The sequence below is a fragment of the Tasmannia lanceolata genome, unplaced genomic scaffold (genome assembly GCF_043159265.1).
Source record: "Tasmannia lanceolata isolate RefF3 unplaced genomic scaffold, GAP_Taslan_0.1 ptg000018l, whole genome shotgun sequence".
Lineage (NCBI taxonomy): Eukaryota > Viridiplantae > Streptophyta > Magnoliopsida > Canellales > Winteraceae > Tasmannia > Tasmannia lanceolata.
Genome location: NW_027518695.1, coordinates 31,133,141 through 31,150,514, shown reverse-complemented (window position 1 = coordinate 31,150,514; position 17,374 = coordinate 31,133,141). Strand labels below are relative to the sequence as shown.

General features: G+C 39.3%; 1 protein-coding gene across 1 annotated transcript in view; it reads right to left on the bottom strand.

The window, feature by feature from the left end:
• The window catches only part of LOC143849315 (oxidoreductase, zinc-binding dehydrogenase family protein), a 62,364-nt gene that overhangs the window by 12,338 nt on the left and 32,652 nt on the right, over positions 1-17,374 (bottom strand). Inside the window, exons 5-8 of the mRNA XM_077358301.1 lie at positions 15,318-15,446; positions 9,742-9,862; positions 4,921-5,005; positions 4,688-4,797 (exon numbers count right to left, since the gene is read on the bottom strand). Coding sequence (XP_077214416.1) covers positions 4,688-4,797; positions 4,921-5,005; positions 9,742-9,862; positions 15,318-15,446 — 445 coding nt within the window. The remainder of the gene's footprint in view (positions 1-4,687; positions 4,798-4,920; positions 5,006-9,741; positions 9,863-15,317; positions 15,447-17,374) is intronic.

Below are 17,374 nucleotides of genomic sequence, written 5' to 3'. Positions count from 1 at the left end.
CAAGCATCCAAAGGTATCTGTGTGGAATTCTAATCTTATTGTTTCAGATCACAAATGACAGATGATTTGTACCATAGAAGCACGATGCGGGTGCGGGTGGGGGCGGGGAAGAGTGGGGGTCTAGAAGAGTAAGGTTAGGAGCGTCGAGGGAGCGTTAATGTAATATTTTCATCATGTCTTTCAAAACTCAAGTACATCAAAAAACTAGTAATTTCTCACTATCTTCTTATAAATCTTTCAAAATTTAAGTACATCAAAAGGTAATAATTTCTAACCGTCTTCATTTTCATGCCCTCTTTCCTCATGCCTTCTAATAATTTGCCTGTGTGCTTGCTTGAATAAAGTACTTTGAACATTTGGAGGAGTTTGATGCAGGTAAGTAGGTGATAAGGTACTAATGGAGTAATAGGAGCAGGTTGGGAGCGTCATGTGAGCGGTTTCCATCTCTTCAGGATAGAGGTCCTGTAAGCTCCTTCTTAAGGAGCGCCAAATCGCAGTTCCGAGTCGGGAGCGGCACCCTGAGGGAAGATTCCTGCTTCTAAGATTTGAACTTGTAAGCCCAATGGTTCCCACCTTGGCATTACCTTCTTGTTTTGATGATTCCAAACACAAGTTGAGTTGTGTTGTTTATCTAATATGTTTGATGTTTTAAATTGCATGTGATTGTCTTGTATTAGAATTGCATGATTGAAAATCAAGGAATCAAACACCAAAGTCAAGCAAGCATGGATCGTGGCATGAACCAATTGAAGACATCTCATTGGCAGCCAAAGGAATTCGAAGGCTTGGATAAATCAAGGAGACATCTTGAAGAGCCAAAGAATCAAGAGAAGATACAGAAGTGACCAAGACATGAAGAGCTTCAAAGTTGAAGATTTGCATGTAATTGCTTGTGTTAGAATGTAAGTCTAATCCCACTTAGACATCCCTTTTAGAGGCACAAGTAATTGAGTTTCAAAGGCCTTAAAAACTATTTGAAATGAACTTGAAAATGTATTTGAAAATATATTTGAAAGCATAGGGAAAAGCCTAAAGACCTTGGCCCAAAAGCCCCTGAAGTTTTAAAGTTAAAATGGAATTTTTACCAAGGCCGGTCGACCGGGGTTTGCCGGGCGACCGCGGAAGCAACTCTGGAAATCCATACTTGGCTTTCAATAGCGGGTCGGTCAACCGGGGGTGTTTCGGTCGACCACGGATGTGTTTCTGGAAATCCAGAAAGAATCCAGTAAGGTCGGGCCAGTCGACCGCCAATGGCCGGACGACCGCGGATAGAAATTTGGACAAAAATAAATATGTCCAATGGCTCGGTCGACCACCAATGGCTCGGTCGACCGCTGCGGTTTGAAATTTGAAATTAAAAAGATGAACCCGATAAGGGCGGGCGACCGCCACAGCCCGGTCGACCACCGCAGCCTGGCAATGTAGCTGTTGGAGCCTGCGGGGCTTGACTTTTTCAACCAAGTTTTTTACCCTTTTGCCCTCAAATGATCATATTTTCAAATGAGCTATATATACCTCATTTAACACCTCTTAGGAGATATATCTCTCCCATTCCAAAACATGTTTTAATCTTGTGAAAAGTAATTAAACACCCTTGTGCCTCATTTGGGATATATCTAAATGGATTAGATCTAGAGCTTCAATTTGTACATCTTTTGAAGAGAGAAAACTTGTAAAAGCTTGAGAGCTTCATTCACCCTTGAAGAGGGTTTGTATTTTCATTTTCTTTTTACATTCATTTGTATTTCGGCGAGTGCGAAGGGACGCGGAGCCATCCCAAGAGCAAGTGTTGGAGACGCGGAGCTTTCTCCGATTCGTGGCGAGTCTTGCGAGGCATAGCCAAACCAAGTTGTAATTGGGTTGATTCCTCGCCATTAAAGGAATCTGTAGTGAAGCCATCAACGGTTTTGTTGGTGGAGTGGAGTAGGTTCGAGGTTGCGACCGAACCACTTAAAAATCTCGGTGCACTCTCTTTACTCTTGTTCTTTAATTTGTATTGTGCATTGGATTTTTACTTTGTGGGCTTGATTGTTTATTTGCCATTTGATTTCGCTTCCGCATTTGTTTTTGGCAAGAATTTTTAAATACTGAATTCACCCCCCCTCTTGGGTTGCCATCTACCCTGGAATTTCAGGACTGATCAACCTAGATCATGGAATTTAGGGGGGGGGGGGGGGGTGTTTCGATAAGCCTATTTTAGAATTAGCAAATTCTATTAGCAGAAAAAGAAGTAATAGACCGAAATAAATACACTGGAATGTTAAGAGTGCTTATAAAATTTGTTGTGTATAAGATAGTTCCTAAAGTTATAACTACAAGACAGAGGAGCAATGGATCCTATCGTTTTTCGATCCCAAGGTGCCTTTATCAATGGAAGACAAGCTTTAGTTGGTGCCTGACAGCAATGAATGTATTGATATCATAACGGAAAAGAAGAGATAATATGTAAAATAGACATGGAGAGGGCTTCTGATGGGATGAAGTAGGATTTCCTAGAATACACATTATGGAGGCTCAACTTTGGTGACCGATAGAGGAAATGGATTCAGGCACATCAGCTTGGTTTTCAGTTTTAGTTAACAGTACACCAAAAGGATTCTTCAGAACCTCAAGAGCCTCAAGGTAACATGTTATCACCTTTCCTATTTACCGTTGGGGTAGCGCTTTTAAGCAAAATGGTGGAGAACACCACAAAAGGTAGCCTAGTTCATGGATTTAAAGTCGATAATCCTGAGTGTTCGCAACAAATTTCATATGCATGAAAAAAGAGAATCACACATAAAATAAATTGGGATCAAATTTCCCTATTACGAGAAAAAGTTTTATTAATTTTGGTAGAGATCATACACTTCCGGCTCTATTGGCCGTTAATTACATTTCTTGAAGAAGAAAACACCTCTGATTATCCATCAAGAGGTTCCCTATCTAAATACAACTTTTGATTATCATCCCCAAAAAGGTCCTGAAGAGAGAGAATTTGACTCTCTGATGATTTTTGCTTTTTCAGTTATATTACTCTTTTGTAAAAGATTCTCCCGGAAGAGAAAAACCTTTTGAGTCATCTCAAATGATTTTATTTAGACTCTTTTGTAAGAGTCCTCTAGAAGAGGAACTCTCTTGAGTCATTTCATCTTTCTCCCAGATCCCGAAAGAGAGGAAAATTTTTATTTAGACTCTTTTGTAAGAGAGTCCTCCTGGAGAAAGAACTCCCTTAAGTCATTTCATCTTTCTCCCGGATCTCAGAAGAGAAAGGTCTTCTGTCATCTTTTTAGCCTTCTGGAAGAGATTTAAACGATTTTCTTTCTTTTCATCTTTCTCCCCGGACCTCGGTAGAGAAATGTCTTCTTTGCCTTTTTAGCTTCCTGGATGAGACTAGTTTTTTATCGCCTTTCTCCCCGGACCCCGGTAGAGGAAGGTCTTCGAGTTTCTATATCATCTTCCACCCCGGACCCCGGTAGAGAAAAGGTCTTTGAGTTTCTTTATCATCTTTCTCCCCGGACCCGGTAGAGAAAGGTCTTCGAGTTTCTTTATCATCTTTCTCCCCGGACCGCGGTAGAGAAAGGTCTTCTTCGCCTTTTGAGTCTCCTGGAGGAGACTTAAAAGGACTTCTCTCCTTTTTAGATGAAGTCTGCAAAAAAATGGAAAGAGAATTGTTAGTTCTGGAAATCTTTACCTTTCCTTTCATTCTTTTGCTCTTCCTTTGCGTAACCTCTTTCCTCTAAGGATGTGTTCCCTTTTCTCAAAGATCAGATATCTATTTATAGAACTTTCTTGAAGTAATTGGCAACTGCCACCTCACCCCTTATCCCTCAACTTCACGATCTCCACTTCCCCTTTTGTGGGGAGTTACGTAACTTCTTCTTTTCTTTTCTTTTTCAAAAGAGAACGACTCACTTCTTCCTTCGCGAAAGTTACTTTATTCTCTAAAGTTTAGGGATTTCTCTTCCCTTAGCCGTAGGCTTCCCTTTTCCCTCTTTATTAAAGTAATTTGACTTTATACTTATCCTTTTTCACTTTAGGGAATAAATTAACATGTAGTCACCCCTTTTCTCTCTTCTTGATTTACTAAGGGATTTTATTATATTCCCTAATTTATAAAATTTCAAGTCCAACAGAAAGTAAGTCAACTACAATTTGTAGACGATACTTTGCTGTTTTGTGATGCTTCTTTGGAGCAACCGAAGAACCTTAAAAGCCATTGTAAGGGGCTATGAGGCAGTTTTGAGTCAGTGGGTAAAGTTTCCAAATCTGTAGTTATGGCAGTAAAATTGGAGAACCAGATGATGGAAGATAGAGCATCTATCCATGGATGTAGCAGATCTGATCTCAATCCGATGGAATTCGAAAGTAAGCTTGCTTCACGGGAAATAATTTAAATGATTGGTGCCTAAGTCAGATCACTTAAGGTATAACTTAAATGATTTGTAACTAAAAAATAACACCCCCCCCCCCAAAAAAAAAAAAAAAAACATAAAGTAAGTCAACTAACAAAGATGTGGGACCCTATTTTGTTTTGGAAAAAAAACAAAGATGTGGACCCTACGGCCCTACTACATGAATCTAATAATATAGAGGACAAATACTACTCAAACAAAATAATAAAAAACTAGGAAGACAGAGATAGAGAGTATCTGTCTGAGTTCCTTTAAAGATCTAGAATAAACAAAAAGTAACAGCTATTAAATACCTTTATATCAGATATAACTTGTGAAATAGGTTCCTTTGGACACAAATATGCAGAAGAATATATAGCTCCACTAAAGATAACAAGGCCAACAATCTCCTCCATGCTGCACACTTTATGCAACACTCCATAGTGTAAGCATTTTCTGAGTTAATAATTTCACCAAGATAGGTAGAAGAATAAATGAAAAAATAAAGGAAAATGACAAATAGTTTCATTAAAAATATCCAACACACCTTCAGAAGGTCCATCTTTCATGAATGGTAAGAGCAGTTCAACTTCATGTTCACTATTGGAAGTGCTTTGCTGATCTTTAAACACCTACAAAGAAAAATATATAAAATATAGAAAGAAATCAACCAAATAAGAAAGGATAATTTATGAAGTATAGGGCCAATGTTTTCAAGCAACAATTTTTTTTTGTTGAATGGTGACACTTAAAGTTTTATTGTACCAGCATAACTGTTTAATTGTTTTTCGATTTTTGCAAGTTTGTTTAATTGTCTTTCGAGTTATGCAGGTTTGTCTTCCACCAATCATAATTTCTTCTATAACCATATTTATATAAAAGATCTTATGTCTCTGTCTAGATTATCCCATCTAGTTGAAATATTGGGCCTAGTGGAGGATAGATTGAATGCAATACTAAGGAATTTCTAATGAGGATGGAGAGTAACGGAAAAAAAGCTCCATCTAATCAAACGGGTTAACATACATTAGTTAAAAAAAAAACAAAAAAACAAAACCCGACTCTTATAGGTGTACTGTAGCCTTTTTTAAATCTCTCTCTAATCACATGACATATTATTTTCCAAAATATTGATAGAATTGTTTCATTGAGGTGATCATCTATGTGATGTGTAAAAATAGTTTCCTTCTTAGATTTATGCACTTGCGGACATAAATTTAGAGATTTTTGGTGTGAAGATTGGTTGTTTTCTACAAACTTTGAAATGAGTCGTGCTAAACAATAAAAACCTGACCCGAGCTGACCTGAAAAACTATCTCCGGTAGGGTCGTGAATCTCGGGTTTTTCCATGAAAAATTAGACCCGACCCAACCCGACCTGGGATAATTTCTCGGGTAGGGTAGGTCCCGACCCGCTCAACCCTAGTTGCAATCCTAGTTACAAGTGATGGATCAGCTGCTTGGAGGTTGATTTGTTTTTTTTTTCCATTTTTTTGAAATGTTAGTTAAACAGTCTGGTCTCGGGTTGGTCCCTAAATAGTGAGCTTCTAGGAGGATAGATGGTGTGGACATATTTGGTTTGGGCATGTTTAGTCGAACTTATAGAGGATAGTTAGGTATATGTATTAATTTATTGGAAGTTGGAGTGGGTTAGTTTGAATTTACATTTTAGGAGGGAATCTAAATCAAGACGAGAATGTAAGCCTAAAAGAGTTCTAAGAGATGTTGGAGTTTCTATTCCAATGCACTGGGTTGGTGGGAGAGTAAAATCATGTGATTACCTAGCAACTTTCCGGTCGAGTCATAATTTAAAGCCTTAACTTCTACTAAAGATAGCCTTTTTCCCTTGGCAAGGGTCAGGAGCACCCAAGACCACCAATGTGGAGGTCATTTGTTTGGTTGTGGCTGCGAAAAAAGATTTTCAGTAGAGATTTGTTAAGCATGTGCCATTATGCGTGCTAGAAACACTTCTCCAATTGGCCGACGTCATGACAGCATGAGTGGCCCCGCACATGTACTTTCACAGTTTGGAACTGGTTTCAAATGATGAGAACCTCTCTCTCCAGCAAGTGAACTCAACTCAACTCAACAAAGCCTTTGTCCCAAACTAGTTCGGATCGGCTAAATTAATCCTTTAGAAAAATTTCATGAAGCTACCTGGCTCTAATCCCGGCTCTAGTTGGGTTCTTCTACGTGGATCATTTTCTTCCATTCTATCCTATCCAAGGTCATGTTCTCTGCTATGTTCCTAGCTATCAAGTCTTTCCTCACTGTTTCTACCCAAGTTGTCCTCTTTGTACTCCATCAATGTGGCAAGAGTCGCCTCTTCTCACAGGAGCATCCAAAGGCCTACGTTGGATATGTCCAAACCATCTTAAGCGGTGCTCTCTCATCTTCTCCTGAATTGGTGCCATCCCCACATTTTTAGGAATATCTTCATTTTTAATTCTATCTAAACCTTGTGTGGCCGCACATCCATCTAAGCATTCGCATCTTCGCTACACTCATCTTATGCACATGCTGCTTCTTGGTAGCCCAACATTTTGAGCTGTACAACATGGCTGGCCTTACAGCTGTCTTATAAGACTTTCCCTTCAACTTGGTAGGGATTTTACGGTAGCACAGAACTCCTGAGGCAAACTTCCACTTCAACCAACCTGCTCTTATTCTATGGTTAACATCCTCTTCAATCTCTCCTTCCTCATGTAGAATTGAACCAAGCTAACGAAAGATATCCCTCTTAAGTACCTTGATGTGATCCTCACTGTTGGATCATTTGGACCACTATTTTATTATTATTATTTTTTTGTGGTTATTGCATTTATTTTCGTTATTTATATTTCCTAGATGTGAAGGGATGTTCACATCACCTAGGGCCCACCCTTTGCATGCACTTTAGCCTTTTATTTTATTAGTTTCATTAGGATTGACCTTTTTACCTTTAGTGCATATTTTCTTATGTGTTGTAGGAGGGGTAGATTGGTATTTTTGCATGACTTAAGTAACTTAAGTTATGATTTGTTATTATTGGTTGAGATTGGGCCCACACAACATGATATACAAGAGAGTGGTGGAGGACAGCAACCTTAATTTATTGACGTATTGTGAAAACCCAAAAAAAGGAGCCATCAGCCCTCCTCTCCTTCCACGCCCTAGGGCGTCCCACTTCTCTCCCTCAAACTCACAGCAAGGTGAGTTCTTGCCCTCTTTTCTATCTTCTTCTCCTCTCAACCCCCTTTTATTCTCTTTCTCTCACCCCATCCCCTCACAATCGATCTTACTTCTTCATCTTTATCTCTCCCTTTTCAAATCTTATTTCTTCATCTTTATCTCTCCCTTTTCCATTCCATCTATTACAACCTACCATATGACCCAACAATCTTTGTTTCTTCTTCCCATCTTCTTTTCTCTAACCTTTTCACTTCTCTTCTTGCCCTTTCTTGATCTATCAATTGATGGTAGCTGCTGCTCTACTTGAAGAATACGCCGACGGGCTTCTCCACCGCTCTCTTTTGGCCTCTTTCAAGCTTTTGGGTTGAGGTATTGCTGCGTATGTCGGGTAAGATCGTGTTAGCACCCTTAAAACCCTCTTTCTTGACTAGATAGACCCTTATTCCATGGTAGGTTTATGTCTTTACGCCTTAGTAGTGATTTAGGTTATTTTTCATCCTAAAATAAGACCCGTGGGCCCTAATTTTAATGATTTATATTTCTGGACAGCAAGCATTAATAAATCTGATTTTCAGTTTTGTGGACCTTTACATGCCTTATGAATGCTATGGAACTTTTATATTCGATTACTATTTGATTTAGCATCTGTTCGCATTGATTTCTATCTCAACGGCTAACGTTACATGGGTTTTCTAAGCAGAAATTAGTTTGCTCTTACTTAATTATTTGGGCATAATATGGCTATGAAAACTTGAAGTATTATTCCCCACGAGCTCCATTTAGGTCTTGGCGGTTGTCGCGAGCCTCCGGGTCTGCACCATACCTCCTGTCCGGTCATATTTACAATATCCTCATCCCGCCTCCTTACATTACTAAAGTTGCACTCCATATACTCTGTCTTAGTCCTACTTAGTCTAAAAACTTTGGATTCCAAAGTAGTTCTCCATAAACTTAGCATTTACTTCTACTTTGCTTTCGTCGATTAATACTATGTCATCTGCAATCTCTCCAACAAGTGAAATGACGAAAAAAACAACAGGGCCCAATGGTGATGATCAACTACTGTGATGACCTCCAATCAACAACCAACATGAAAAGATGACTGTGGTGTTCATGCTAAATGCCCCTATGGTCGGGGAGAAGGGCCATTCGGATCGGTTGGAACAAAAACGCCACCAATGGTGGTGGTCTCATGAGAAGAACACGAGAGGTAGTAGCCGATATATGTTACCTAAATCTAGGTGCAAGTATCATATAATAAGAGGATCTGGTACGTAGAGCCTCCAAGTTCCAAAATCTTAGGATACGAATGAGGCAAAGATCTGATATGTGACTGGGGTATGAGTACGAATCCTTTAAAATGAGGAATATCAAAAGAATAAAGATGATCTAGGCTCAACAGTTCATCTGAACATAGACCATCTTTATTTTGTCTATATGTATTTTGCATTGATGGTAATGGCAATATCAAAACCGTAATAAAAACCGAAACCAAAATCGTATGTGCATTGATCGTATACCATATCAGTATGTGTTACATAAATATATTTACATGAACTGCATGTGAAATGTGGTGTTTACTATGTGTGTCCGAGTATGAATTACATGTGAAATGTGGTATGTATTGAATTATCATATATGTGACATGTCACTAGGTATTTGATGTTATTAAACAATTACAGATGGATTTCTTGCTAATGTGATGGTTTCTAAGTGTCTATTTGTGTTTATTCTAGCATCTACTGAAGTATCATCTTAAAATTCTATCATTTGCATATGTTTTCATACCCTTCTGTGATCTCACAGGATTTCCACTGAAATTTCCAACGAAAACCGAAATATTTCCTCTTTTGTGGCAACGAAAACCGAAATTTAAAAGCTTGATTTTGATACAGATCCCCTCTCAACTTGAATGAAGAGTTATTGACATCTCAATGCATTATATTATGCACACTGTTCCCAAAAAAAAAAACTGTTCTGTTGATAAAAACAATTTACGACAAACTGTCTCGGAAAATATATTGTGAAGAAACCAGTATTTTATAATTTATATACTTTCTCTGATATCAAATTCTGTAACTTTATGGATGAGATATGCTAGAAATTATCAATGTCACTCTTTTTTAGCAAGAAAATGGTAACCGCAACACACGAATGCCACAGAAAAATAGACGTAAATGATACCAAGAGTATTTTACCAAATTTCCATCAACTATGGCCTTTGCACCTTTAAGCTCTTTGGCATGACAAGAAATTCCATTGCAGATAATGTCTCTCAAGGTACTAGCATTTGAGGCATCCTTAAGAAATATGGGCAATCTGATAAAGGCAACCACCATTATTAAATTGCAAACCTACTAAAAGTCAATCCATAAAAAGATGTAATGCAAATTTGAAACAGTGGGAATCTGAAAAAAAATCTCCAAGAGAATACAAGAAGAATATTTTAGCCTTCACACATACATTTTAGCTGAAGAAGCATTAAAAAATTTATGTTGTCGCCAAATGAAAAAAATATTTGTCCATGAAACAATGACAAAAACGGAAAAATATATTTGTCATTGAAATAATGACAAAAAATGTCCAAGATGGGACTAAATTGCTAGAAGCTATGAGAATTGCTTAGTGACTTTGAAAAGAAGATTCTTTCGTACGAAGGATTACTCAAATTAAAACCAATTTATCAACTAGGGTTCTTTATTTTTTGCTTTTTGAAGAGTTCTTTTCTCACTTGCAGGAAGATGGTAAATGATTTACAGAAAAAAAAAAAAGATATTAAAAAATTCATGGATAAAAAGAAAAACAGTTACAGGAGGACCAGAGCTTGCCCACAACATAAATCCAGTCCAAAGGCTCCTTTAGCAAGACAATCAGGTATCTTATTAGCCCACAAAAAAATAACAAGAAACCTCTAGCCTAACCGTCCAAAATATCGTGAATAATACATTCTATTCTCCATGGACCTGGACTCCTCAATGCCCATCAGATCAAATTCAGTGAGCTACTCTCAAGAAAGAAATTTAGAAAATATTAACAAAAGATCCTTCAAAGCCCAAGAGATGGCCTTCAACAAAAAATTGTAACAAGCATATATAACGGATTATTAATCCTTTCAAGAGCACTCGGACCTTGAGTTTATTTGAACATTTGAACCCTGAGAGGCTCGAAGGTTTATTTGACTTTAACGTTATAATTTTTTTTTTTTTTTGAAATATGACATATCACATATATATATATATATTGTAAATCATACGAAGATTACATAAGATAGGGACCAGGAGTCCCTCTATGTTTTACAACGTATGGGATCTAGGAGATCATCCCCCTGCCAAAAGAAAAAAACCAAAACTTCCTTAAGTCACTTCATAATCATCCCATCCATTCGAGTTAGATCCTTCTGAAGCTATCACTGACCAAAAATCAAAATGCCTCTATTTCAAGAGCCCTGAAAAGCTTTACAAACCCTGATATATACTTATCAAAAACCTGTACAATCTTCTAGTAAAGGTCTTGAATGAACTCCCCTTAAGATGAGCATTTTTGTAATTCCGCAGAAGTCGCTCAATCTCGGATGCAAAAACCTCCTCATCTAGACTGATAGCCGAGAGCTCCTCATCGTTTAGATCCTTTTCTTCGGATGCTCTTTTCCATGTGATCATAGCCTCCAACGTCTGAGTCCCCGTCGCCTTGTCTGCATCCCATCGAAGAAGCCTCAGATTCTTTTCATCCGCCAAGAACTTGGTGAAAAAGGGGTGCATGTGCATGGGCGAGTGAGCAGCTTTAACATTGTGCGACCCGGTTACGCTAAAGAAGACTTCCTGCCTCCTATTGGCTGCCTCTTTAAAGCGTTTCCATTGTCTTTTCAGGAACTCCCTAATGACTTCTCTCGGCGTTAGTGATGTTTGGAGGCCAACTCTTCATTATGAACCATAGCTTTTATCCTGCACAGAGTTTCCTCAATCTCGATTAAGTCCACGGTCCGCTTCCTCTTCCGCCCAACACCAAAGTACTCGAGGCAGGGGAACGAGCTGAGGGAGTGTCGTTCAAGTTTTCCATCTGGTCTTCTTCTAATTTTTCTTTTCCTCTACTCTTAGTATTTACAAAGGAAGTGAAGGGACGAGAAAGGTGGCTATTCCTACCTTTGTGAATTTGGGTAATCGCCTCAGTATGGCCGCTGACCAAGGACCAGGTGTCCAACCTCACACTCATTATAGCGTACAAATATCTCATCCTGCAAGAAATGGGCATTTATGACGCCGTAGTACTTATTGCCATCCGACCCAAATCGAGGAGATCTCTTCGACTTCCCATGATACAGAAGACAACAAAAAATTGAATACTTTAATAAAAAAGTTTTAAATTGCCTTAGGTCCTTGTCCCAAAACAGATATCTCAATTCTTCCTTTCTTTAAATGAAGGTAATCATTTCTCCGGGTAGCATCCTCTCTACAATACCACTGTCATAGTCATTAAATAGTAGATGCAAACTTTCTCGATACTATCCCCAATCCTACGCATCATCTTATTTCTCCCGAACCAGAGGCTTGGGAGACCCCAGATAACCTTCATCCGAAAGCAGCACCTGCCTTGGGTAGCTGGGAGAGCCAACCATAACTCATAGGGGTCTTGGCAATATTTTTTCTTTTATCCTTCAGGCCTTCTAAAGAAAACTTTTTGGAAGTATCCGGCTTTTTCTTGAGAAATTTTCCACGACGGTACCCCCCATGACGGTCGGACAGGTCTGCTTCAGATCTTTGTTCCCATGCTAAGCCAAGATTAAGCTTTCGACATCTAGGCTTTAACCCTGAAAAAGATCTAGAAAAATAAGGGCCAGGAGTCACAGGTTTAGTGACACCCAACACTTTCCTTGGCCTCACAAACCTACCCTTCTGGGTCAAGATACGTGCAGATGTAACACGCCTAGGTGATTGTTTGGAGTAGAGACCCTCCAGCCTGAAACCTTCTTTAGTGGGACCAGATCCAGTAGGTAAAGGGCATTCTTGTCCAGATTGTTTGTTTGATGATCCCAAGGCGCGTCCATCAGTCAGAAAGGGAAACAGAGAGAGAGAAGGAAGATCACCCTGCAATTTGCCAGCCGTTTCAGCTAAACAATGAAATTTGAAATTTGAATTCAAAGAAGCAGGCCCCAAAGGATCAACGGGCCTCTAGACTTGGATTTCCAAAATCGGATTATGATCCCTCACAGGTTCTTCCTCCAGGGAGAGCAGCAACCCTGAACAGTGGGAGGGCTCACAATGAGCAACGTCGGAGCCCAGTTGAGGCCCAATATCCTGGACTTCGATTCCGACTGTGTAACAATGACCTGAGATTCGAATATGAACAAAGGAGGGGGATAACTTCCACTGAGGAACAAGGATTTGAGCGGACACAAAGTCCATACACTGGATATGGCTCCCTTCCATTTTCACCTCCAGAACCAGGCCAAATACATTTCCTAAGGCTTCAACCATTGAAGTAGCCCATACATGTAGTGGGATGCCATAGAAGTTAACCCAAAGTACTTATGTACCTCGAACATATTCTTGACTCCAGGTAGACAGAATTCAAATGATTACCCCATACCTCATTTCCCTTAGCCAAGATGTCGGCAGTTTCCTCCGATTCAAACATAAACAGGACTTTGTCCTTTGACAGGGTACATGGGTAAGGAAGGGAAGGGATATCCCAAGTTCTTTTAACCCACATCCAAAGTTCTTTTAGGGTTCCAAATGTGTCCTTCCTCCTGCCTATCAAGCAAGGTTTTAGGGTATCCAACCTCATTTCCACCTCCTTACCCGAAATTGATAAAGCCGGGATCCCTCCCTCGAATGATGAGGAGATCACCCCTAAGTCAGGCCACCGGTCAACCTTCTTACTAAAATTAGCCGATGGGGCTTCCGGATTGATGAGATTCACATCAAAAGATGAAACACCTTCCTTATTGTCCAAATGACACCACCGGCATCTGCCCCGCCATTTAAAATTAAGGTAGTCGCAAGATGGGCAAAGCTAGTCCCCAGGCCTCCGGTTCGATTCCTCCTTCCTTTCCACTTACCCCCCCCCCACACACACACACACATACACACACCAGGAGGTGCGGTTATGACTCCAGTTGGGTGATCCCATTTCTTCTACTTACACCATCGACACCGACTTTGCCATTTGAAATTACAATAAGCACAAGCTAAACAAAACCAATCCCCTACCCGTCTTAGCATCTCTCTCCTTTCCGTCTTCGATTTTTGCTTTGTTTCTTTCACCGGGTAATAAAGGTTTGAGTTTCAGTTCTTGGATTTTATTTTCTAGTCTGGGGAAGTAAAATTTGGAGATATTCCACTTTCTTACGGAGTAGATACTCAGTTTGAAATCACACTATCAACTATGCCTGTTTATTTTATGCTTTTAGAAGATTATTTTTTTCGTTGCAGGCAGATGGTAAAAAGAAGGATAATGACATTCATAGATAAAGAAAAAGACAATTACATGAGGACCAGAACTTGCCCACCACATAAATCCGGTCTGTGTTCCTTTCTTTGGGAAGAACATCAGGTACATTAATTACCTCACAAAACACGAATTTATAAAGGATTATTAATCCTTCCAAGAGCACTCAAGCTAGAGTTTCTTCGAATATTTTAACCTTGAGGGACTCGAAAAGGTTTATTTTACTTCAGAAGTTTTCTGTAGGGGACTGAAGATGGTTTTGACATTTTGGACTTTTTTCTTAAATTTGATCTACTTGGTTCCATGTTTCACCGTTTGATTGTCAATTGTGATCGTCCTTGCTTTGATTTAATTTTCATGGTTGAATAGCTTGTCATTCACATCACATTTATAACTTTCTATGGTTGTACCACTCGACGATGCAGACAACCATGGTTTTAAATTTCGGCCAGGACCGAAATTTAAAACCGAAACAGAAATTTAAAAATTTCGGCCTCAACGATGCAGACAACCATGGTTTTGAATTTTTGCAGGACCGAAATTGTAAGATTTACACCGAAATTTCCACCAATTGAAAACGAAATTTCGTTTTCAGCTGAGGCCGAAACCAAAACTGAAATTTCAAACCCTGCTTGTAACCATGGATGTTGAAGTAATGCAAAGTGCATAAAATCAAATTGAATGAGATTTCATCAATATATCAGAAGGCCAAGTATCATAAATCATCATACGAACCTGCAAAATGTTAAAAAACCTACATAGATACAGCAAAATAGGCACTGCTGCACAAAATAAATGCAGATACCACAAATATATGACATATTTATCAACATGTCATAAATCATTCTTGATTCTAATTCAATTTACCATAACGTCCATTACTTGTCCCTATTATTTCAGAACATGGGGGGGTTGCCTGAAAAGAAAAACACGTCTTTGCCATTCAAAAATAAAACATGTCACATAGGACAGTACTTATCAATACCACCAAAATGTGTTGATTTTTTGAGGCGCCTTATATGTCACTTGTTAACAGGATAATAACACTCTACTCTAGGTGGTCTGCATTTTGTAGATTATGTTTATCAATAATAATATGATGTTATCCAGAAAAATTGAATAAAAAATTGGCGCATATATGAATAAGAGAGGCTTCTCCCACAACAAAGAGAATTCGAAATGTTTTGACATCCAATTTTGTATTCAATAACAAAAGGAAAAAAAAAAAACGCCATTCAAAAAAAAAGGAAAAAAGAACACAAAGATACCACAAACGATTCTGCAACAGAAAAACCAGTGTTATGAAATTTCAGTTGGATATGAATATTACCTCATTTCAAAGTTGTATTTGCACCTAAAAGTTGGAAGCGAAGCGAGTAGTTTCCCCATTTTAAAGTCACAAGGCCGCAGACTGGTTGATGTCATACTTGAACCCATAATGCAATTTCGGCAGGTCCACCTATACAAGAAGCTCTAATTTAGTGTATGTGAAACAATAACATGTTATTTGATAATAACCAGCTAAGACTAAAAAGGATATTCCATACAATATCTTCTCTAAGATCTTAACATGCTATATCTTCTAGCAGAGATAACATATCTAAAAGAAAATATAGAATAACATATGATTAAGAATAAATCAATTATTTATTTTTTTTAAATTGACATTTATTATTCCAAAGAGTGCCAAATAAGGGACAAGTTGTCCCCGAACAGGCTACAACAGTACCATCCTCTAGATACAGTAGAAATATCTGTTGTATGCTACCCATTACATTCCCCAATAGCATAACTTGTTTCGAATCCAACAAAAGTCCCATATTTGTGGGGGGCCACCAAGTCAAGATGCGTGTCCGCCATGCCACACAAACGTCTCCATCACAGAATTCGGTTTTCGAAAATCCCGCTCGAGGACCTAGAGCTATTGTGAGCCCCTAACCGTGCACGATAGCCATATTGTACGCCAGACCATCATTTTCAGGTGCAGTATCAAGAGAAAGATTGGGCCGGTGGACTTCTCCGGCAAGCCTCCCCGCCAATGACCACCTCCTTCTCCACGGTCACCACCTCTAGTCCCTCCTACATCTCCTCCACAAAAACAATCACCACTGGAGGAATCTCAGCCACCACCACTGTCTTCAAGAATCCGACAACCTCTATTGCCACAAGCCACCAAGCCCATCCTCAAGCCACCACCCACGATCTTGATTCCAAAGACCACGGTCTCCTATAACCACACCCGGCAACCCCATTGTTAACCAGCAACCCACAGCCTCCCACGTCGTCCACATCCGACAACCCACGGCCTCGCACCGCCTATAGCCGGCCTTCCTTGGCTCCAGATCCGGCAACCCACGGCCTTCCACGGCCTCCGACAACCTCCATGGTTTTCCACGACTCCATATCCGGCTCCACAGCCTCCATGGCCCCGGATCTGGCTTCCACAGAAGAGCCACAGTCTAGAGAGCCACAGTCTAGATCTGGCCTCCACGGCTCAACTTTTTCCAGCAAAGGGGCGAGACAAGAGAGAGGGTGAGACTCAAGAAATAGACAGAGCGAGAGAGAGAGAGAGAGAGAGAGAAAGAGAGAGAGAGAGAGAGAGAGAGAGAAAGAGAGAGGAACCCGCCTCCCTCCCTAGGGCTTCCATCGACCTAGGGAGGGAGCGCCCTCAAAATCACCTTTTTCTCTCAGTGACCTAGGGAGGGAGCGTCGAGAATACATCATTTATTAAGCCAACAAAATCATGTTATATTATAATCGTGGTTTTAAATTTCGACCAACGCACCAAAATTTATGACGTCGGTCCGGACCGACGTCATAAAGTACCAATTTCGGTCGGTCCAGATTTCAGCCAAAATTTCAAAATTTTCGAAAAAATGTAACTTTTATTTTTTTATTTTTTTATTTTTTTTTAAATTTACTGTAATTCCGAAATTTCAGCTTTGGCCAAAACAAATTTAATACTGAATTTCGGCCGAACTGAAGCCGAAACCGAAATTTTAAACCTTGGTTATAATTATAAGACAAGACCACCGAAATTTATGACATCGGTCCGGACCGACACCGAAAGTACCAATTTCGGTGTCAGTCCAGATTTCAGCCGAAATTTCAAAAATTTAGAAAAAAAAATGTAATTTTTTATTTTATTTTTATTTTTTTTGAAATTTACTGTAATTCTGAAATTTCAGCTTTGGACGAATTTTTTTTTAATATTGAATTTCGGCCGAACTGAAGCCGAAACCGAAATTTTAAACCTTGGTTATAATTATCATACAAGACCACCATGCATAAATATGGACAGCAAACCTCTCAATGAATTAACAGATGACGATTCAACGCATTTTCCGTTATAAAAGAAAATGATCCCAAGCATGTTATTGGATTTCC